General features: G+C 60.7%; 2 protein-coding genes across 2 annotated transcripts in view; one reads left to right on the forward strand and one right to left on the reverse strand.

The window, feature by feature from the left end:
• Window positions 1-15962, forward strand: part of ABTB2 (ankyrin repeat and BTB domain containing 2) — a 170347-nt gene extending 154385 nt beyond the window's left edge. The window contains exons 4-17 of the mRNA XM_008269616.4: window positions 44-196; window positions 1461-1626; window positions 4076-4165; window positions 4694-4795; window positions 6420-6516; window positions 6857-6992; window positions 7814-8043; window positions 9462-9640; window positions 9951-10056; window positions 10306-10408; window positions 10765-10852; window positions 13417-13485; window positions 14023-14136; window positions 14720-15962. Of these exons, the coding sequence (XP_008267838.1) occupies window positions 44-196; window positions 1461-1626; window positions 4076-4165; window positions 4694-4795; window positions 6420-6516; window positions 6857-6992; window positions 7814-8043; window positions 9462-9640; window positions 9951-10056; window positions 10306-10408; window positions 10765-10852; window positions 13417-13485; window positions 14023-14136; window positions 14720-14917 (1831 nt within the window). The 3' untranslated portion in view covers window positions 14918-15962. The remainder of the gene's footprint in view (window positions 1-43; window positions 197-1460; window positions 1627-4075; window positions 4166-4693; window positions 4796-6419; window positions 6517-6856; window positions 6993-7813; window positions 8044-9461; window positions 9641-9950; window positions 10057-10305; window positions 10409-10764; window positions 10853-13416; window positions 13486-14022; window positions 14137-14719) is intronic.
• A 3593-nt stretch (window positions 15963-19555) lies between these two features.
• NAT10 (N-acetyltransferase 10) overlaps window positions 19556-21707 on the reverse strand; it is a 40926-nt gene continuing 38774 nt past the window's right edge. Inside the window, exon 29 of the mRNA XM_002709044.5 lies at window positions 19556-20369. Within this exon, the coding sequence (XP_002709090.2) occupies window positions 20258-20369 (112 nt within the window). The 3' untranslated portion in view covers window positions 19556-20257. The remainder of the gene's footprint in view (window positions 20370-21707) is intronic.

Consider the following 21707-nt stretch of genomic DNA (forward strand, 5'->3'; position numbering starts at 1 on the left):
GGTGCACCCTGTCCGCGACCTGACCTCTCTCTCTGCCTCGCAGGCCCTTCATGCTGCTGCCGCCGCTGATGGAATGGATGCGCGTGGCCATCACCTACGCCGAGCACCGCCGCAGCCTCACCGTGGACAGCGGTGACATCCGGCAGGCCGCCCGGCTGCTGCTGCCTGGCCTGGACTGCGAGCCCCGGCAGCTTAAGTATGGAACTGGGGAGGGAGGAGGACCCCGCAGCCCCTCTCTGCTCCCTCCTGGTAGCTGGTTGGGGGATGCTCAGAGTCCAGGGGCCGCACGGCGTGCACGCCACTCCAAGGGCACCTGCTGCATCTGCCCAACGGTGCTGGGAGCCATCGCACGGGGGGTCCTGGGCAGGAACGCTCACCATGGTCTGACTCTCTGAGATACATGGAGGGGTCAGGGGTAGAAGTGCACCCTCTCCTTCCTCTCTTCCTGCCATGGCCACCAGCTTCTTGAGCACTTCCTGGGCGCGGACCCCATGCCGAGTCTCTGTGCACGATCTTAGTCTTGGCCACAGCCTGGCAGAGGATGCGGCTATGGTGTCCACATTGCAGATGAGGAAGCAGAGAGCCAGGGAGGAGCAGCGGCCTCCCCACAGACACGCAGCCGGCAGCTCGGCCGAGTCCCGGTTGGAGCACAGGACTGTGTAGCTCCCGCGCCTCTGCCCCAGGTTTCCTTCCCAAAGTGCCTGTCTTGGGTTGGATGAGTCCTCTGCAGATGCTATTCTCGAGAGGGTCCCCTCTGGCCATCCTTGGCCTCGAAGACCCTTGCACCTTTTTACTTTTTAACCCTCTGGCCAAATCCCAGTTATGGCTTCCTTTGTCTTCATGGCAACCACCTGACCCTGGTCTGAAGATGAACTCCCTACACTCTGGCCCAACCAAGGCTCCAGGCCGCATCGGACATGGACATGGACATGCCTATCGGACATGGGTTGTCTACCCTGTGTCACCGCAGGTTGAGCCGCGACTTGCCTTGGTTAGGTTGAGTGGGTTGCCCGTGGGATCCCAGGCCATGCCCTGCCATCTCCGGTCCTCCCCAGGAAGCCTCGAGGAAAGAGGCAAAGCCAAAAAGCTAGAACTTGGCCACAGTGACCGTCTCACGGGCTGAGGTGCAGCCTGCTCTGTGCATAAGGGACAGAGCCAAGGGCTGGAGCACAAGCCCAGGCGGGCGCCTCCCCCTCGGGGAAATCCCCCAGCGGATGCTTCAGCTGTGACTTTGATTCCTGGCAGCGGGCGGCTCCCGAGAGCCGAGCACCCTCCTTCCAGGTTTCTAGAAACATGGAAGTATGCGATACAGCATGGTGCAGGCCATGCACGGCTGAGCTGATCATACTGCCCAGTCCTGGCCCAGTGTCACCTGTCCTGGCAGGAGGGGCCGGCAGGGTCCCGGCAGGAGGGGCCCACCCACACAGCCCCCTCGAGCCCCGCCTTGGTCTCTCCTGCAGGCCTGAATGCTGTTTCAGCTCATTCCGGAGGCTGGATGCCCGGGCGGCGACCGAGAAATTCAGCCAGGATCTGGGCTTCCGCATGCTCAGCTGTGGGCGGACGGATCTGATCACCCAGGCCATCGAGGCTCTGGGCCCCGATGGCGTGAACACCATGGACGACCAGGTAATTAATTCCCAGGGCTGGGCGACCAGAGTCGGGGTGGAGGCACAGCCCCACCGTGCTAACCCAGAGACTGGCTGTGCTGGTGCAGGCCCAGGCAAAGAGTCCCAGGGAGCAGGCTGATAGATGGCCCTGGATCAGAATCACCAACACGTGCAGGAGAGCGGGGCAGGTGCCCGCTCTGTGCCCGGCCCGCAGAAGCCCTTGCCTTCCTGGAGTGAACATTCCAGAGAGCAGACTGATAATACAAAACATATCAGGCCAGCATTGTGGCATAGCAGGCTAAGCACCCGTCTGCTCCACTTCTGATCCAGCTCCCTGCTAATGCACCTGGGAAAGCAGTGAACCGCCCAAGCTCCTGGGCCCCTGCACCCACATGGGGCACCCGGGAGAGGCTCCTGGCTTCAGCCTGGCCCAGATCCAGCTGTTCTGGTCATTCAGGGAGTGAACCACCAGATAAAGCACTATTCTCTCTCTCTCTCTCTTTCTCTCTTCATTCTGTCTCTCTCTGTAAATGCCTTTCAAATAAATATTAAAAAAGAAACAAACACAAAATAGAATGTATGTTAGGGAAAATGCTAAGGAGTAAAATGGAGCATGAATGGGATAGAATTTGCCATTTTACGTGGAATTTAGCTGGAGTTTCTGTGTTTGACTTGTTTTTTGTTTTTGCCGCGAATAGCTGACATCTCGCTTGGGGTGGGTTCCCAGTGCTTCCTGGATTAATTCATTTAGTCCTGAGGACAGCCGCCCTGTGATGCCATCACTGCTGTTCCCCCATTTTACAGATGGGGAAGCTGAGGTTGCTTTCCCGAAAGTCGTCCGACTAGGCAGGGGCAGAGCTGGGCTTGGAAGATGCAGCCTCTTGGCCGCATGGGATTCCCATTTGCTCACTCGAGGGCCTTTCGCTTGCAAGCCTGGCAAGCCCACACAGAGGCCTGGGGGAAGCGCGGTGAGAGCTGGCGGGTTGAGCCGCCTTCTCAGACAACCTGACTGGGCCGTGCGTGGCAGGGAGGCCTTCCTGCTGGACGGCTTTGACTTGAGCCTGAGCGGAGGGCAGGGCAGGGATGGAGCAGAGAGGAGTGGGGAAGGCATCCCGGGAAAAGAGACAGAGGATGGGGTGGGGGAGGGGCTTGCTGATAGAGGGGGGCGGTTGGGAGGTGGCCCGGCTGGGCGTGAGGCCTCTGTCAGCACAGGTTCTGGGGCTTTGCAGCTCTTCTGGGAGGGTCGCCTTCCTCCAGTAGCTCAGCATGGATGTCCACGGACTTCAACCTCAGACAGACCTGGGGTGGAGCCACCCGTGACAGCCGTGCCCTCCTCATCTCTAGGAGAGGGAGGCAGCCTCCTGAGCTGCCCCGCCCCCGCCCAGGGAGGGACCAGGGCTCAGCTCTCAGGCCCCCCAACTGCTCAAGCCTGGTGCACCCTCTTGGGGGCGCCTCCAAGCATGGGCTTCACAGTTCATGTCCTCCCGAGTTCCTGTCCAAGTGCTACCTCTTGTTGTGTGAGCTTGGGCAGTCATTTCCCCTTGTCTTCTCTGCACCTGGAAATAAATAAAGGGGAACCTCCTTAAAGGAACAGACAGGTAGATAAAGGGATAATGCACACAAACCCCTTTAGCGCCATAGTTTCCATGCCTGGGCCTGGAATGGGTTAATACATGACAGAGAGGACACTGCTGTGGTGAGCGCATTGTTATTTTATTCAGTGAACTTTTTTTTTTTTAAGTTTTATTTATTTATTTGAAAGAGTTGCAGAGCAAGAGAGAGACAGAGAATGGTCTTATACCCATTGGCTCACTCCCCAGATGGCTGCAACAACCAGGGCTGGGCCAGGCCAAAGCCAGGAGCTTCATCCAGGTCTCCCATGTGGGAGTAGGGGCCCAAGCACTTGGACCATCTTCCGCTGCTTTCCCAGGCCATTAGCAGGGAGCTGGATCAGAGGTGGAGCAGCTGGGACACTCTGACCAGCGCCCAAATGGGATGCCAGCATCACAGGTGGTAGCGTTACCTGCTCTGCCACAGCACCGGCCCCTCCAGGGACCCCTTCATCAAAGCAGCCATCCTGTGTACCCAGCACTTCAAACACATTAAATTAAGGCAGCCCTGTGAGATCAGTGACGTTTGCTGTTTTAAGACGCAGACATGGAGGCACAGGGAGGGACAGGAACTTGCACGAAGCTGACAGCTCCCCATGGTGGCCTTTGCAACCGTCTTTCCCTGGCTAGTGTCCTGCAGTGCCAGCCACCCACCCTTCTCATGCATCTGTCCAGCAGGCCCAGGATAGCTCCTGCAGGAAGCCAGCAGCGTGGGTGCGGGCCGAGCCTGAGGGATGGCTGAGCTGTGGGATGGCCAAGCCTGAGGGATGGCCGAGCCTGTGGGATGGTCGAGCCTGTGGGATATGAGCAGCTGTGCCCTCTTTGCGGACAGTTTAACACCTGCCTTTGCTCACACAGGGGATGACGCCTCTGATGTACGCCTGTGCAGCCGGGGATGAAGCCATGGTACAGATGCTGATTGATGCTGGGGCAAACTTGGACATCCAGGTGAGCAAGTGCCAGGGCACTGCACCAGGCCCCAAGCCAGAGGAGATCACCCCCGGGTCTGGGTAGCTGTGCTGGGTGCTGCGTTTGGGACAGCTGGTGGTTGTCTCTCCAAGCACTGGAAGTGCTTGTAGGGTGCATGGAGGTCACTGTTAGCAAAGAGCACACCACTGAACACTTGGGCTTTCTGTCCACCAGAGCCGAGGGGGAGGTGAGTGGAGAGGTGAGCAGGAGAGGACGGCCATGATTCTGTGTCACAGAACCTTTCCTGTTTCACCAGCCGGATCCCCTGCCATCTCTTCCATTCCCAAACACTTCTACCTCTGCCTCTTCCTGAGACATAAAATGCTCCCCCTCTGCCATTGCTAGCCCAGGGTAGACAGCAAGAGTTGAGCCTTGTTCACATGGAGCTCCAGGCAGACATTATTGATCAACTGTAGAAAGTATTCACCATCCCAGGAGGGTACTTCCTTGGCTCAGATGCCTGTGTCACCCGCCCAAGAAACAGTGATCATTTATGGTGTCTTCTAGGTTCCGAGTAACTCTCCCAGGCACCCCTCCATCCACCCCGACAGCCGGCACTGGACCTCGCTGACATTTGCTGTGCTGCACGGACACATCTCCGTGGTGCAGGTGAGCTCCCGCCATGTGCAGCGTGTGTCCTCAGCTTCCCAGGTGGGCTGCACCCCAGGCACAGCCCCAGCCTCACCTGAGTTAGCAGCTGCCTGGGGGCAGTAAGGCTGGGCACACCTGGTCAGCAGGGTCGAGACCCACCTGAGTGGCCTCCAAGGAAAGGGTTAGGATAAGGATCTGTGTGGGATTTAGGGAGCAAAGCTGAGGTCCAAGTGGACAAGGGACCCATTGCGCCCTCCTGGCATCTCTGCCTCTCTTGGGGCGCCTCAGAGACGTGCCCAGTCCACTCCAGCTCTTCACCTCCGGGCATCTTTCTGGCCCTGTGCTTTGCGTGCTCTCTCGTGTATCCCCCGCCCTGGGGCCAGCTTTATATCATGGTGAGCTTCTGTCCTAGGACCACGCCCTCCCTGTGAGTGGGCTCAGACTTCCCATTTCCCCAGAGACAACACAGATCGGCACAGCTCCCCTGTCGAGCCAAGCCACATGTCACCTGCGTTGGCCTAGGGAGCTGCCATGAAGGTGTGGTGGTGGTTCTAGAAGGGGAAGCTGGGACGGAGCGGCTTCCCATGCCAGCAGGGTACCTGTCACACACCACCCGATTCCCAGGCCACCGGGGTCTGTAGGATTCACAGCCTCCCAGCTAGGAGGTCCCAGTGCTGGCGAGGGCAGGGATTGTGGCCAGGATTCATCACTGCCACCCCCATGCCAGCCCCCAGGAGGGACTCAGTGAGTGGACCTTGTCCACCGGCCACCACACCCGCCTGCTCCCCTGCAGCACTGAGGCAGAGCTCCGACCTCAGCCCAGATGAGGCCTGCAGGGCTGAGCCGTGGGCTTGTCTGGACAGGTGCCCAGTTTCATCCTGCCGGGCAGGCCCCCGCCTCCACGGCCTCCACACTGGCACAGGCAGACGGGCCACCAGTTCCCAGCTGCCAGCCAGCCAGCCCTGCTCCTACACCGCAGCAGAGCTGGGAGGTCAGCCTGAACTGAGACTGATCTCCACGTGAGGGCTGGGCACGCTCTGCTTAGACTGCCCAGCTACCTGCTGTCCAGGGCTCAGAAAGGCCAGGAGGGTAGTCCCATCAGAGCAGCCATACAGGGGGAGCCGGAGCCGGAAGTCACCGATGAGTGTAATACAGTCACCACCCGTGCCCCAGGGCAGAAACAGGCCCAGCTCAGCCAGCACTTCTTGGTATCTGTTCACCTTGCCCATCTGTCCCCGGCCAAGCCTGCCCTTGCTGGAATAAGAAGAGGCCACGTGCTGTCCTGGGCTTTTAGTGGGGAGGAGGTGCTGTGGAAGTACCTGCCCAGGACCACTCACTCTTCCCTGGCCCACGTTGACACCTGCGGCCTCTCCCTGTCAGCTGGCGGTGACACTTTCTGTTGTGTTCATCCACCTGAGTTCTCAGAGCTTAGTTTCAGCCCCAGGCCACAGGAGTGGAACTGTCCAGAAACGTGGAGCTCAGGGGGGTAACCTGCAGTTGGAAGGTTCCCAAGCAGGAGTGAGCCTGGAGAGAACTTCAGGCCCTGTCCACAGACCCCACCCCTGGCCCCCGGCCCCCGGCCCCCTGGCCCCTTGGCACCTGCTGTGCTGACGATGCACCCTCCCCACTCTGTGCCCGGCAGCTGCTGCTGGACGCTGGCGCCCACGTGGAGGGCTCGGCCGTGAGCAGCGGGGAGGACAGCTGTGCCGAGACGCCCCTGCAGCTCGCCTCGGCCGCTGGTAGGTACACAGCCGCCCTGCCCGCCAGAGGCCTCCGACAGCCGACAGCCATGGGGCTCTGTCCACCACCCACACCCCGGGCTGGCTGGGTACCTACTGGGGGAGGGGGGCCTCCCCTCACCGCACCCATTGCCCTTGGCATTGAGCATGGCACCGACAGGACCAGCAGGGCAGGGAGGCCCAGGTGGGGTGCCAGGGGCAGAGTGTGGCCGGCATTCCTCCGCCATGTCACCCCGCCCAGCACAGACAGGCCTGGGGGTTCCTAGTCCAGGGTTCAGGGCCTGGAGACGCCCCCACCCTCCTGTTCAGCTTCCCTGGTCACCCTCCCCTTGTCTCCCAGGGAACTATGAGCTTGTGAGCCTGCTGCTGAGCCGTGGCGCGGACCCCCTGCTCAGCATGCTGGAGGCTAACGGCATGGCCTCTTCCCTCCACGAGGAGATGAACTGCTTCAGCCACTCGGCCGCCCACGGCCACAGGTACCTGCCAGGACACCTGCCCATGGTTCCGGGGGGTGGGGGTGGGGCCCAAACAGCCTCTCAGGAGCCCAAGGCGGCAGAAGAGCTGGGCCTGGAGACCCGTCCAAAGATAGGGCCTGTGTACCAGTCAGCCAGGGAGCTGTGGGTCCTCCCGCAGCCCAGGGACCGCACACGCTGGGGGCAGTGGCTTGCTGGGACGGGGCAGGGCCTCCCAGCACCCACTGGGACTGTCAGGTACCACTAGGGCTGTGGGCAGGGGAGATAGGAGAGGTTACTAAAGGGCACCAGAGGAGCAGGCCGAGGGTCCACTACTTCTGGTTCCCAAAGCCCATCCTGTGCTCTCCCTGGAGCCCCTCCCCTCGGATACATTCTCTCCACTGCTGCACCTGCACCTCTCCCCACTGTCTCCGCCCCCGCCCTGGGTCCGCCCCACAGGGCCTCTGCTCCACGCGGCTCCACGCCTGCCTGGAAACCTCCCATTTGTTCATCTGCCTCTCCCTTTCCCTGGGACACAAGGGCCCTGCAAGTCCCCTGGGCTAGCAAATCGCAGAAGAGGAGGAGCCTCGGGGGGAGGGGGTGATGCTGAGCCCTCACACTGCCTTCACGCAACAGGAAGGCAGGAGCTGCTCGGCCCCAAAGCCACCAGGGTGGCTCCCCTGTACCCTGCCCTGGGTAGCCCAGCTGTCTAGGGACGGGGGTTGCTTGCGCCCTGCCTGGGAGGGAAAGACACTGCGTCTGGGCCGTGCAGCGCTGGCTGTGGCACCACCTACCCTCGGGCCTGGGGACTCGGGCCTCAGCCTCCCTCGTCCCTCGCTCCACAGGAACGTCCTGCGGAAGCTCCTGACGCAGCCCCAGCAGGCCAAGGCAGACGTGCTGTCCCTGGAGGAGATCCTGGCCGAGGGCGTGGAGGAGAGCGACACCTCGAGCCAGGGCAGCGGCAGCGAGGGGCCCGTGCGGCTGAGCCGGACGCGCACGAAGGCCCTGCAAGAGGCCATGTACTACAGCGCCGAGCACGGCTACGTGGACATCACCATGGAGCTGCGGGCGCTGGGTGAGGCTTCCCGGGCGTGCACGCAGGCACACAGGGCGCGCATGCGCAGACACGCACAGGCCCAGGAGGGTCAGGGAGCGCTGAATACAGGGTGGTGGCTGGAGTACCTCCTGGGAAGAGGAGATGCCCTGGGCCTCAGGCGGTCCTTAGCAGGGACGCATCTCAAGGTCACGGCCCAGCCCTCTGCCCTCAGGCCTTTCCCCCTTCCCATGAGCCTGTGCAGCACCCTGCAGCGTCATCTCCTGAGTCAGCACATCTGGTCACCGCTGGATGCCGGGCTGTGGACCTTCTGTGTCCTCCAGGGAGGCGAGTCACACAGACGTAGGTCAGGTCTGCGTCAGGCACACTGTGTAACCGCCCCTCCTCTCCGGCTTCAGTCCTGATCACCTTGAGAATGGGATGAGGTCACCTAACACACAAGGCCCAGCAATGTCATTCTCATCACAGGGCTGCAGCACGCATGAGCCCGGGCCGGGCCAGGAGAGCAGCAGTCAGCCTCAGTGTTCTTTAAGATTTATTTTACTTGAAAGCCACAGATACACAGAGGAGAGGCAGAGAGAGAGAGGTCTTCCATCTGATGGTTCACTCCCCAGATGGCTGCAACGGCCGGAGCTGAGCTGATCCGAAGCCAGGAGCTTCCTCCGGGTCTCCCACGTGGGTGCAGGGGCCCAAGGACTTGGGCCATCCTCCACTGCTATCCCAGGCCATAGCAGAGAACTGGATCGGAAGTGGAGCAGCCGGGTCTCGAACCAGCACCTACACCACAGTGCTGGCCCAGCCTCGGTGTTCTAAGCTGTAAAATGGGTAGCACTTGCATCTACAGTCAACACCGTCCCTGGGGAATGCCCTGGGTTCATTCTTAATCCACAGTGAGGCCAGGGATGAGACAGGAGTTTTTGTCATGAAGGTCCCACAGCAGTGGAATGACTTCCTGGCCCTGCTGACACGCTCCGGGCAGCTGCTAAGTGACTTTGCCTTGGAAGAGCCCCCTGCAGTAGGACTAGGCCATTACGAGGGGCCCTCACCAAGCCCACGGCAGTGTATATTATGAAAAAAACCACATACAAGTTTCAAAAATGGCTTACAGCCAAATCATCTTTTTAATTCCATTTTTTCCATGGACCTTTTGAAGTCCTCTTGGTGTGGGGACTGTCATGCGTCTCTGCGGCCCCCTGACCACCCCTCCAGAACTGCTGGCACCTCCCCAGCAGATACCCCAGAGCCTCCGCGGGCGCTGGCGCACTTGGCAACCCACAGGCTGGCCCGGGTTCCTCGTTCTGCTCCCTCACCCAAGGAGCACCTGCAGCCCAGGCCCATGAAGAGTAGCCCACAGCTTCCATCCCATGGGCTTACACCACCAGGGCAGGGGTGGCAGTGGGGCTGCCCTGTGGCCAGCCAGTGACCGCTGCCCTCCCCAGGCGTCCCCTGGAAGCTGCACATCTGGATCGAGTCCCTGCGGACCTCGTTCGCGCAGTCGCGGTACTCGGTGGTGCAGAGCCTGCTGCGGGATTTCAGCTCCATCAAGGAGGAGGAGTACAACGAGGAGCTGGTGACCGAGGGCCTGCGGCTCATGTTCGACATCCTCAAGACCAGCAAGGTGAGCCAGGCCGAGCGGCTCCAGCCCGCGCTCACGGAGTCCACGGCCCCCAGCCTAGACCGGGGGATGCACAGACAGACACGGGCACACCCCCAGCACCCAGACTCATACTGCCCGGCGGCACAGGGCAGAAGCCGTGGATGTGTCGAGGCTGGAGCCTGGCCAGAGAGCCACTGGGGGAAATCAGCTGATATAGGTGCAGGCCTCTCTCGCCAAGCCAGATCCACGGGAACCGCAGACAGGGGATGCTGTAGAGGCACCTGCAGGCGAGCTACCACCCCTCACATCCCCCTCCCTGTTCACCTTGCAGAACGACTCGGTCATCCAGCAGCTGGCCGCCATCTTCACCCACTGCTACGGCAGCAGCCCCATCCCCAGCATCCCCGAGATCCGAAAGACCCTGCCGGCCAGGCTAGGTGAGAGGCCGCCCCCGTGCTCCGCCTCCCTGCCACCCCGTCTCCGTCTCTATCGCTGGGCCCTCCTTCCTCACCTCCAAGGACCACAGCCTGGCATCAGGCTCTGCTCCTCATCCGCATGCGTGCCTGTGTGTGTGTGTGTGTGTGTCTCCGCCTCCATCCCCAGCACACACCTCTGGGTGCACCTAGCAACCCCATGGAGGTTTCCTGAGTCCTCGGCCGTTCTCCACTGTTCCCTGTTTTTCACAGACCCTCACTTTTTGAACAACAAGGAGATGTCAGACGTGACGTTCCTGGTGGAAGGAAAGCTGTTCTACGCACACAAAGTACTGCTGGTGACAGCTTCCAACAGGTAGGCAGCCTGGGTGTGAGGTGACAGACATGGAGAACAGACGGCGACAGAAACCCCAGGGACCAGACTTCTCCAAGGGGAGCTCAGAGGTGGTGTTCTCTCTGGCCAAGTTACCCCTTTAGATGATCAGAAAACATAGATGTGTCCTGGCCACAGGCATTGGGTCCCTGCACGAGGGAGGGCAGTGGGGACAAAACTGGGCTCAGCCCAGAAGGGTGGGGAATGTCACCAGCAGAGAATTATTTTGGGACATGGCAGTAAAATGCCGCATCCATTCATGGATGGTGCTGCCTCTGCACGGTGTCGGTGTGAAAGTCAAGTTCAAGCCCTGCCTCACTTGGTCCCATTTGCTGCAGGTTCAAGACGCTGATGACCAATAAGTCAGAACACGATGGGGACAGCAAAACCATCGAGATCAGCGATATGAAGTACCACATCTTTCAGGTCTGTGGGTCGCAGCTGGGGGTTGGTCCTGTCCTCCTCTCCCCTCCCCCCACCAGGGCCCGGCTGAGTCAAGGGCAAGCTCAGCATGTCCGGGTCTTTCCCTGGGCAGAGGCGGCTGTGCCACTGTGAGGGGTTGTCGCTTCAGGGCCTCTCCTGGGTCCTGCTGGACTCAGAATCCTGGCAACCTGCAGACAGACGCATAAGGACAGACACACACTGCACACGGGGTCTGTGAGCACCCCCGAGAGCTTGCTGTGCCCCACCGCGCTCCCCGCTCTGAATCTGCATGTTCACACCACGGTGTGGGTATGCCTGGTGCAGCTGCAGCGGGGCTGATGCAGGCCAAGCCCCTTCTCCCGAGCATCCAACCCCAGCCTGCTGGCCAGGCCGAAAAGGTCGCGAGGAGCCCATCCGCTTGTAAAGGGTCACATCCGGGGCTTCTGCAAGTGTACTGGGCTTCCCTGTTGCTCAGCGGGGTCAGAGAAGCTGGGTAGGGGCCTGGATTCAAACCGAGGACAGCAGAACAGTCACAGCTGCATTTAGAAAGCTCGGCCTGGAGGGTGAGGGAGGGCCTCAAGAGGCTCAGCAGCTGCTGGTGACCTCTCCCGGGGAAGCAGGCCTCACATCCCGGCACACATGCCCCCCGCGGACACTTACCCGCTGGTTCTCAACAAGCTGTGGCCCAGAGCCCCAGCCTCCCGCTGTGGGTTTCCTGGGCTCTCTGGGGACAGGGCTCTGCCATCTCAGGGCCCCCCAGCTCCTGCTTTCTGAGCCCTCCACTTTAGAGGGGTTGACCCAAAGCCATCCATGCAGCCTGCCAGTTTCCCAGCAGCCCTTGCGACACTGAGAGGGAGGCGGGGCAGGCGCTGCCGGCTGTGGCTTCAGAGGAGGAGACAGATGTCCAAATCAGTGCTATGCACTGCCCTCTGCAAGCCTCGGGTGCTGGTGGCAAACTTCCTGGCTGTCACCTACCCAACACCAACCTGTCAAATCCATTCCAATATACAACTCGGTCTAGCCAGAGGACCATTTCAACACGTGGTCCATGTAAAGACTGCCGAGACCTCTCACATTTGTTTGCTTCATGCTACACTTTTAAAACCCAATGTGTGCCTGACACGGTGCATCTTAATGCAGACCAGCTACCCCGAAGCCACGTGGCCAGTGGCTATCCTATCAAATAGCATAGATCCAGAGACTCACCAGGGTCACTGTCAACCAAACCCAGGCCCACGGAGTATGGCCCAGAAGTTCCCAACCCTGCCACCGTTCCCACCCCAGGCCTATCTCCTCGTGGCTCATCCAGCCCCAGCCTGGCCGTGCAGGGAGGCAGGCACCCGGGCCATGCCACGGGCTGCCAGGTTGTGCAAACTGAATTTACCTCTGCCTGCCAGGCCCCTCAGCAAGGCTCCAGCTGTGGTCTGGATACTCGGCACTCACGTGACCACCGGGTGGTTGGGCCAAACCAGCTCCCCAAATTCAGCCCGGGGAAGGAGGGAGGGACAGGGAGGAGCAGGCACTGCTGCTGCTGGGACCCCTGCCCAGAGGCCAAAATCAGAGGAAGACCCACCTTCCCCTCCCGCCCCAGCCCTGGGCAGAAGCATCCAGGGGACATACACAGCTTGCCCTCTGCTGCTCGTGTCTCCAGTGCCTGCCCAGGGCCTGGTGCAAGGAGAGCAGGCAGGCAGAAGAACAAGACACAGCCTGCCCAAGGAGGCACGTGTCCCTGGAAGGAGACAGACCCTTAGGGGCGTTTGTAAGATCGCCAGACTGGCTGCAGGCCCGGGGCAGGCCTTGGCCGGCGGCTTGGGCACCTGGACAAAGCCAGCGGCTCCTCTGGTCCTGCTCGCCTGCGCTGCTGGGCTTCTTCCCAGACCCTGTGGTGCCGCCTCGCTCAGCCCGCGGGCCGGTCCCGACATAGCTTGTTTACCTCCCGCTCGCCAGCTCCATGCGGGCCTGCTGCCTCTGCCAACCACACACAATTGTTTTTCCCACTGCAGACCGCACCATGGTCAGAGCCCCTCCTCCCACTACCTTCTTGGATGTCATGACAGCCTGGGCGGGAGCATGGGTGGGGGCTCTGCCGGACGGGGAGCAAACCTGGAGGGCACCAGGACCTGGCTGTCACTGACACATCAGAGCCCTAGGGCAGATGAGGCTGCCCAGAGGTGGCCTTCTGAGGGCGACCAGTTGGCCAGTCGCTCTTCCGGCTCCATATGTAGAATTCAGATAAGAGGAGGCTGGAGCAGCAGGGTGCCTGGGATGATGGAGGAGCCCTGCACCGAAGGGAGGAGGGCCACGTGCCTTGAGCCAGCCCAGCTTCCCTCCCCGGGCCTCAGTTTCCACTGTTGCGAACAGCATCCTACCTCCTGAGCTCCTGGGGTTTTTATGGGGCTAGAAGGGGAGCCACTCCATGGAAGGGGGCTTGTCACCCAGGCAGGACAGGGAGCGGCTTCTACAGGTGGTGCCTGGGAAAATGCAGCCTGAGCCGGGGAGGGGGCGGGGGATACAGAAGGGGGCGGCACGGGCCTGAGGCACTCACCTGGGGTCTCTCCCCACCTTAGATGATGATGCAGTATCTGTACTACGGAGGAACAGAATCCATGGAGATCCCCACTGCCGACATCCTGGAGGTGAGGGCTGGGAGCCCAGCTGCACGGTCTCCCCGCACCCCGCGCCTCTCCCCGTGATGCAGTGTTAGGAGGGCGGAGCAGGTGGCCTCTGAGGCTGGAATGCCCCCTGCTGCACGGTCCCCTCTCTCCACCAACAGCCGGGGAAGTTCTGAGAGACTAGGGACTCACATACTGCTGAGCCTGGGCCATAGCCGCAGGCTGGCTAGAAGGGGGTGTCCCAGTGGTTGGCCCTCCGCCTCAGCTGGTCACTTGCTACTGGCCACGGCCACCTGGCTCAGACGCTCATGGAAGCAAAGCACATCGTTTGCAGCCCCACAACCTCCGCAGATCAGAAGTCCCACCCAGCATCTGTCACCCATCCTGTGACCGCGGGTGGCCCAACAAATACGGAGGTGGCCCAGAAAGAGCAACCATCCACGGCCATCCTCTGGTCCCTCCCACAAGGCCAGCGAGGAGGGGGTTGGGAAAAGCAGGGCATACACTGGGCAAGCTCCCGGCCCCAACCGCGAGCACCAAGGCCCGCCTTGCCCCCTGCAGCTGCTGTCTGCCGCCAGCCTGTTCCAGCTAGACGCCCTGCAGCGGCACTGTGAGATCCTGTGCTCCCAGACGCTCAGCGTGGAGAGCGCCGTGCACACCTACAAATACGCCAAGGTGAGGGCCGCCTCCCCCCACCCCACCCTGAGCTGGGGTGGGGGCGGGGGAGAGAGGATTTGCAACTCCTTCTCTAGCCAGAGGTCGCGGGGCCCCGGCGCCCATGGCTGCTCAGGAGTTGAGCAGCACCAGCCCTTATCTCCTCCACACATAGCCTTACGTGCAGGCTGCGGTCACCTTGTTTGTCTCAGACTGTGCGTCCCTGCAGAGCCCATGACCTCAGAGCCCAGCGCCAGTGCCTGGCCTGGGGCGGGCACTCGCTGTGGGCTGAACTAACACAGCTACCGTGCTGGTGCCACGTGCTGAGTGGGGCCCAACGTCCAGTGGTGGCCAGTCCCGATCCCTGCCCTTGGGAGGGGAGCTTCCGAGCCAGGGGGCATAGCTAGGCCCCCCAGGGGCCCACCGTCAGACCTGAGTGACGCTGCTGGTGGCACTGCTGGGATGACCCCAGATGGGCCCCCATCCAAGGCAGGCGTCCTGATAACGGCCAGGCAGCCTGTGGCTGCAGAGCTGGCGAGCACCTCCCCCAGCACCAGGGGGAGGCTGCAGCCAGGTCTCACCCCTCCCTGCCCCCACCCTGCAGATCCACAACGCCCCGGAGCTGGCCCTGTTCTGTGAGGGCTTCTTCCTGAAGCACATGAAGGCCTTGCTGGAGCAGGACTCCTTCCGGCAGCTCATCTACGGCCGCAGCAGCAAGGTGCAGGGCCTGGACCCACTGCAGGATCTGCAGAGCACGCTGGCCGAGCGCGTGCACTCGGTCTACATCACTTCGCGGGTGTGAGCGGGCGAAGGCGGGCGTGCCCCGAGCAGACCGTGTGTGTCTGGTGTGACCAAGAGCCGGCCCCCACACACTCACCATGTGTGCCCTCTCTCCTCCGGCGGCCAGCAGCAGGTCCTGGGCCAAGTGTGCTCCAAGCTCTCGCCCATCCCAGCTGGAGCGAGGTCTTGTGGTGTGAGCATCCCAGTATCCTCTGCCCGGGCCCCAGGCCACGTCGTTCAAAAGCCGGTACTTGTTTTGCTCAACATCCAGCGTGCCAGGCTGCAAGGCTGTGCCGGGCTCCAGGGCCAGCTCCTCTGACTGCTCCACTTGCCTTTGGAGTGTGGGTCGGCAGATGCCTCTCCCTTCAGGCTGGGGGACGATGTGGGAGCCTGGGGGCCTCAGTTTGTGTTGTTGCTGCTGTTTTTTTTTTTTTTTTTTTTTTTTTTTTTAGGGGTGGGGGCAAGGTAAGAGTTTGATTCTGAAACCTCAGGCCTGGGTGTGGGCTGCCTCTGCAGGCTCAGGAAGCAGAGCCCGGATGCAGCCCCCTGGTCAGGTCTCTTAGGTGAGAGGTTCCGTTAAAGGAAGAGACAGTGGGGCACGCACTCTCCACAGGGAACCATGGCTCCTACTGGGGATAAACAACAGGTAAAAAAGAGGGAGCAGGAGGAGACCCTCTTCTGCCAGGCCCCTCCCCACTTGCCTTGGCTCTGCCGGGGGAGCCCTGGTGCCAGGCCCCACCTGTCCTATTTATGGCGCAGACACTGTGAGGGCATCCAGGACAGCCTGCTCTGGGTGCAGCCTTCAGCTGTCTGGCTGCACCTTAGAAACTATTTATTCCCCAGAAGCCCCTGGGGCGTTTCAGGAGGTGGCACTGTGGTCACCTGGGAAAGCCCCCAGGGGCTTACAATCCTGGAAAATATTTTTGATGAGCTGTTTGAGCTGGATGTACAGAGGAATAGGGGTTATTTTATTGCTGTAATATTGTATGATACTGTAACTGTACATTAATGTCACTTACTGTAAATGTACTATGGTTTTATTAACAATAAACATTCATTAACAATGACCTTGGCCTCAATGCTCCTGCGAGAGGATTACTCAGAGTTCAGAGGCAGGGAGGGCCCAGGGCTGACTCGGGGTTACTCATGGCACCCCACCTCTCCCCTGGAACCTGCGCCTGGACGCCAGGTGACACGAGGGGACAGCGGCAGGCCTTTCCCCTCCGCAGCAGTGACGGGGGAGCTGCTGTTGGGGCTGGCTTCCCAAGTACTTGCAAAGTCCCAAAGTGGGGCCAGAGCCACCTCTACCTGGCCCCTGAGCCCAAGCTGGCCATGCCACCTTATGGGGACCCCAGAAGAGATCATCAAGGGAGGACAGTGAGCTAGTGACTCAAGTCCAAGGGCATCTGGGCCCTGCTTGAGTTTGAGACGCAAAGGCCAGGCAGGAATACAGGTTAGGCTCCTGCCTGAATAAGGAGGAAGAATTCCTAAGGCCCCCCGGGAGCCTGCGGCTCAGGGACAGCCAGGAAGCCCACGCAAAGCCCTCATCAAGTCAGTGCTGGGAAGGGCCCACTTCTGGGCTCTGCGGGTGCAGGGTTGGGCCAGGTAGCTTGAGGTCCAGCCTGGGCAGCATGTGGACCCACAGCGCCTCCCGGAGGCCACAGAAAGGAGGTCTGCTCGGCTCCGACAAGGCGGGGAGGGGCTGTCCCTCCAGGTCAATGTCTAACCTCCCCCTGGAGGAAAGTACCCAACACAGGATCTGGCTGCAACCTGAAGCAAGATCCAGCTAAGATCCAGCCAGGGCTCTCTGTGGGGGAGGGGCAGGGGCCCCTCTGGGCCTGTGTGTAGCACAAACATCATGCATTCTTCCAAGGGACCAGGAATCTAAGGGGAATGGGGTGTTACTCACCCAGGCAGCTGCACCCCCCCCCAATTCAGGGTCACTACTTCAGGAGTCGGGGGGGCCCTTTCTCGGTGGCTGCCAGCTTCTGGCTCCCAGGAGCCAGACTGCAGGGTCAGGGAGGAGAGGCGGCTTCCTGCAGGAGCTCCTGGGTCTGTAGGGCTGGAAGCATCAGTTAGGGACACGAGGCTCCCTCCCCTCCCCTCCGCCCGCCCCACGCGGGGTGACTGGCAGCTGGCGCTTGGAGATGTGGGTGATCCTTCCCGGCGCCCCGCCTTTTCCCTATGCCAGATGCCAAGGGTCACGGCTGCTAGGCGGCGGCAGCAGGAGCACCCGCCAAAGCCCGGAGCGGCAGCAGGAGCACCCGCCAAAGCCCGGAGGAAGCCGCGGGCCTCTCCCTTTGAGGCAGCCTTTCTAGTGCCCCGTGCAAAATCCCTCTGGTGTTTAACCAATTGTCTGCTGAAATCGGGCCCTCGGGCCTCCCGGCCCTGCCCCGCCTCCAGGCCTGCAGGCTGCCTGTGCGGCAGTAATAGCCTCAGATAATGAGCCTGCGTTTTTCCAAGGTGACGGTCACTTCCGCCCCTCCCCCACCCCAGCCGCACGCTTTGTGTCCCGCCTCCTGGTCACTTGGCTGTCCTCAGGGACTTTGGGGGCCAGATGAGCAGTGGAAGCACAGGAGCCCCCTGCCGGCTTGGGGCTGGGGGAGGCCATTTAGAAGGCGCCTTTGTTCCCGCCCCTGCAGCCCCCTCCCGTCCTGGCCCATCTGAATTCATCCCACAAGTGACAGCTCCTGACACAGCCGAGCTCCACAGATGTCCCCCTGTCTGGGGGCCAGATGGTGAGGGCTGGGGGAGCCGTGCTTTTTCAGCCTTGAAGGAGAACCCAAGATCAGGACATAAAGCACAGAGCCCTCTCCCCGTTGAGGACCCAGGCTTTGCAAACAACAGGGCCAGAACTGCACACCCGAGTGGACATTCACTGGGCTTTTTGTGTGCAGAGGACAAGGCCACCTCAGAGGCGTCACTGCACCGACCGGGCAGATCTGACTGCAAAGCGCACGCTCTCGGCTGTGCACGTGGGACTCTTGCTGGCTCAGGATGGTTTTAGATCACAGCCGGTCCTGCGGTCATCAGCTGGCATGGAACCAAGCAGCCTGAATTGGATGCGAGGATAGTGCCCAGAACCCAGGGCGATCGAGTGGCCCTTACTGCATTCCGGGCATTCCTCCCAGCTCTTCCCGTTCGACTCCACCCTCTCCTCGTCAGGAGGTGGTGCCACCATCCCTACTCACAATTGACAGATACGGACCTGGAGGACAGGCAGAGCGACGACCACGCTGTTCTTGGTCCATTTCCCATTGCTGTGCCCGGGTCGTTTATAAAGAAACGCATTTCTTACAGTCCTGGAAGCCGGGAGGCCCACACTGAGCCCCAGCTGGGGAGGACCTTTGGACTGGTGGGGCCTCTGGAGAGCTCCGAGGTGGCACAGGCACCGCATGGCAAGGGCTTCTCGACTGGACAGCTTTGGGAGCTGGACCCGTCTCCAGCCACCCCGCTACCCTGTGAACAGATTAGGTTCTAGGGCTCTGCCTCGTGGGCAAGCTAATCAACTCTCTCAAAATGTCCTACCTGGTCCCATTTAACCTCATAATGGGGATTCAAGTTCAACACGGCAGTGGAGACATGCAAACCATAGCAGTGCTCAAGGTCATGGGGAGGGTCAGGGTCAGGGAAGAGCCAACCATCCAACCCCCCCCCCCGCCCCCCACAAGCTCGCCCCAGAGGTGCCCGGGGCAGCTGCACAGGCTCTGGAGCGAGGCTCTGAACGCAGGCATCCTCACCTGCAGGACCATGTACTCAGGTAACTGTGAGGACACCATCTGCGGGGTGGGCCTGTAGCCTGGAGGCGGAGTGCCTGGCTTCCATACCCGGCTCTGGCTCCAGACTCCAGCTGCCTGCGAACGCAGTCCCTGGGAAGCAGCAGTGACGGTCCCAGTGAGTTCCTGCCACCCACAGGGCAGACCTGGACTGGGCCCGTCTCAGCGGTGAACCAGCGGCTGGGAGCACCTTGTGCCTCTCAAAGACATCATCTGGCTCTGACCACTCGAGATCAGGGCTCTTTTTTTCCCCCAGTCATGCTCTAAGAAAATCCTCTTTGAAACGCAAGCTCAGGTGCTCATCTGAGAGAACAGCTCATGTCCTCCTCAGCAAACCCCTAGAGCTAACAGGGTCTGGCAGGCAGAAGTCGCAGACCCAAGGAATGAGAGGCCCCTGCGCCCAGGTCCTGCCAGTCCGGGAGGAGGCGCGGTAGCTGTGGGGGTGGCACAGAACCTGCCCCTCCCTCGGAGAGGCACGCGGCGTAGAGTGTTTAACACGCGGCCCAGAGCTTCCTCCCTCGCCCGTTCATCACACGCTACAAGCCTAACTAGCTTTGAGGGCTGACGAAGGTTCCGGTTTGGACCCATGGCCTGGGAATCCTACAAACCCAAGTAGGTACGAAGCCATCACAGAACCTGCGTCCCCAGCGACTGGAAGCGCCTGAACAAGCTGGCAGGGACGAGCAAGGGAAGGGGGTACAGCCAGCTGGGCCCAGGCCTCACCCCCCTCAAGGCAACCACAGCACCACCCAGTGCCCGCCACCTGTGCCAGTCTCCCGAGCTGGGGCCGCCCCAGCCACACTGCCCACCCTTGGCAGGGGCGCCCACACCTTCCAGACAAACAGCAGTGAGCCAGGGGCATGTCCAACACCCGCAGGCAGGTCTTTCAGTATGCTATTTATTAAAAATAGTTCTCCCTGCCTCTCCTCACCCCTGCAGCAAAGAAGCCTTTCCCGACGTTTCCACGAATGGATGACACGGGTCTTGGGGATGCAGATGTCCTGTGCTCCCGGCTCTGCGGGCACACTGCAGGCAGCAGCCAGCAGGAGCCACGGGAGGAGAGCACGGGGCATCAGCTACCCTGGTGCTCCCACTGTGCCACCGCAGGCCACGGGCTGTTTGGACAAGTCCATGATCGAAGCCAGGGCTCCCTCAGCCGCCTCCCGTGAGGTCACCAGACAGTCATGTCCTCAAGGGCCTGAGAAGGGACAGGAGCCAGCATGCTGTCCCCAGGAGCCTGAAAAGCTGGCCCAAAACAAATGATGAACTTACGGGAAAGGAGAGCCCCGGACCAGGAGGAGGAGCGAGACCCCGGCAGCACCCAGGGTTTGCCCAGCCGCCAAGTTCTGAGCAGACCGCCTGGGAGTGACTTTGCCGGCAGCCAGGCTGGCCCCGTGGCCTGACACAGTCAGGCCTGGAGACTGAATTCATGGCTGGCCTCCAGGTTTGCGTTTGTTTTTTTTGTTTTTGTTTAGTTTATTCTTTTTTAAAAAACAAAACAAAAACAACAGTCCAGGCTGCCCGGGCCACCCACAGAAGGCTCAGGAGTTCCCGAGGCCGGCCGCTGCTGCCCAGGTCTCTCTTTACTACTTCTTCCGCTTCAGTTTCGTGTCTTTTTTGTTCCTTGCGTCTCTGCTTTTCTTCAACTTCTTGTTCTGCTTTGCTTCTTGTTTGCCTTCCATCTTCCTTTTCTTGTCACTGGAGGGGAGAGAGCCAGCAGCATGAATGACACGCGCAGGCGGCTCTGCTTGTCCGCCGGAGTCCCCGCCGCCCGGCCCTGGCTGTACAGAGGTAAGTGTTCTCTGCAAACCCACCAGGCGGCAGGCATGGCGCTGCAGGCTGGGGCTCCACCCACGCACGGCCTGCTGGGAACGAGCCGGCATCTGAACACCTGAACCTTCCATGCGGTGTGTGCCCCTCCCAGGACCTCAAGAAGAGCTCAAGCGGCTCAGAGAGGCTTCCCTCCCACCCCAGGGGCTGCCTGGAAAGCAGACACAGCATCCCAGAGCCCGTGAGGACAATGCCTGATACCCAGCACCCCAGAGCCCGTGAGGACAATGCCTGATACCCAGCACCCCAGAGCCCGTGAGGACAATGCCCAATACACAGCATGAGACTCCGAGGAAAAGTCTTCGCTGCTTTCTGATGTGCTACCGTTACTGTATTTTCCCTAAACCACTGGAAGAGACCCAAAGCAACAGTAATTGACAGGCCACGCCCTACAGCTGGCCACCAATTCCTCACTGACAGATCGGCATGGGAATCACTCAGCAAACAGCACCTTCCATTATGGAACTGTGTGGCATCCCATATGGATGCCAGCTCAAGTCCCAGCTGCTCACTTCCAATCCAGCTCCCTGCTGATGCACCTGGGAAAGCACTGGAAGATGGCCTAAGTCCTTGGGCACCTGCATCCACGTAGGAGACCCAGATGAGGCTCCTGGCTTCCGCCTGGCCCAGCCCTGGCCATTGCAGCCATTTGGGGAGTGAACTAGTGGATGAAAAAAATCTACTTCTTTCTCATTCTTTCAAATAAATAAATAAATCTTATGATAGACATCAGTATTTTTACCTCCAAACATGCAGACTGTCACATTTATCGCAAGCCCTCAAGTCCATTAATGACCACAACATTCTGCAGGCTCCTGGCCAGCACTAACATCAGACAGATGGCAGCAGGGGCCCTGCTCTGCAGAGTCTCCATGGCTAGGGCGCTCTCCCAGGTTCTGTTATGGTCACAGCTACCGTGGTCCGGGCCAGAGGCTTGAAGCCATCAAAGGCTCTGTGCTGAACCTGCCACACTGTCCAAACCAGAAACAGGACACAACAGAGCGGGCTCATGTGCTACAGCACAGCGCATCTGGGAAGTGAGGCCAGAAGCACTCCATGATGCCAGAGTGACTTACGGAGACGTCAGAAGAATCTCGCGTTTCTGGGATCTAAGGTTCCTGGGGTCACACGGTTTCCTCTTCCCAAATGTCTCCAAACTCTCAAGGGGGCCCATCCACAACCATGGTGATGCCTAGAACTCACCAT

Source organism: Oryctolagus cuniculus, chromosome 1 (assembly GCF_964237555.1).
Source record: "Oryctolagus cuniculus chromosome 1, mOryCun1.1, whole genome shotgun sequence".
In the NCBI taxonomy this organism is placed as follows: Eukaryota; Metazoa; Chordata; class Mammalia; order Lagomorpha; family Leporidae; genus Oryctolagus; species Oryctolagus cuniculus.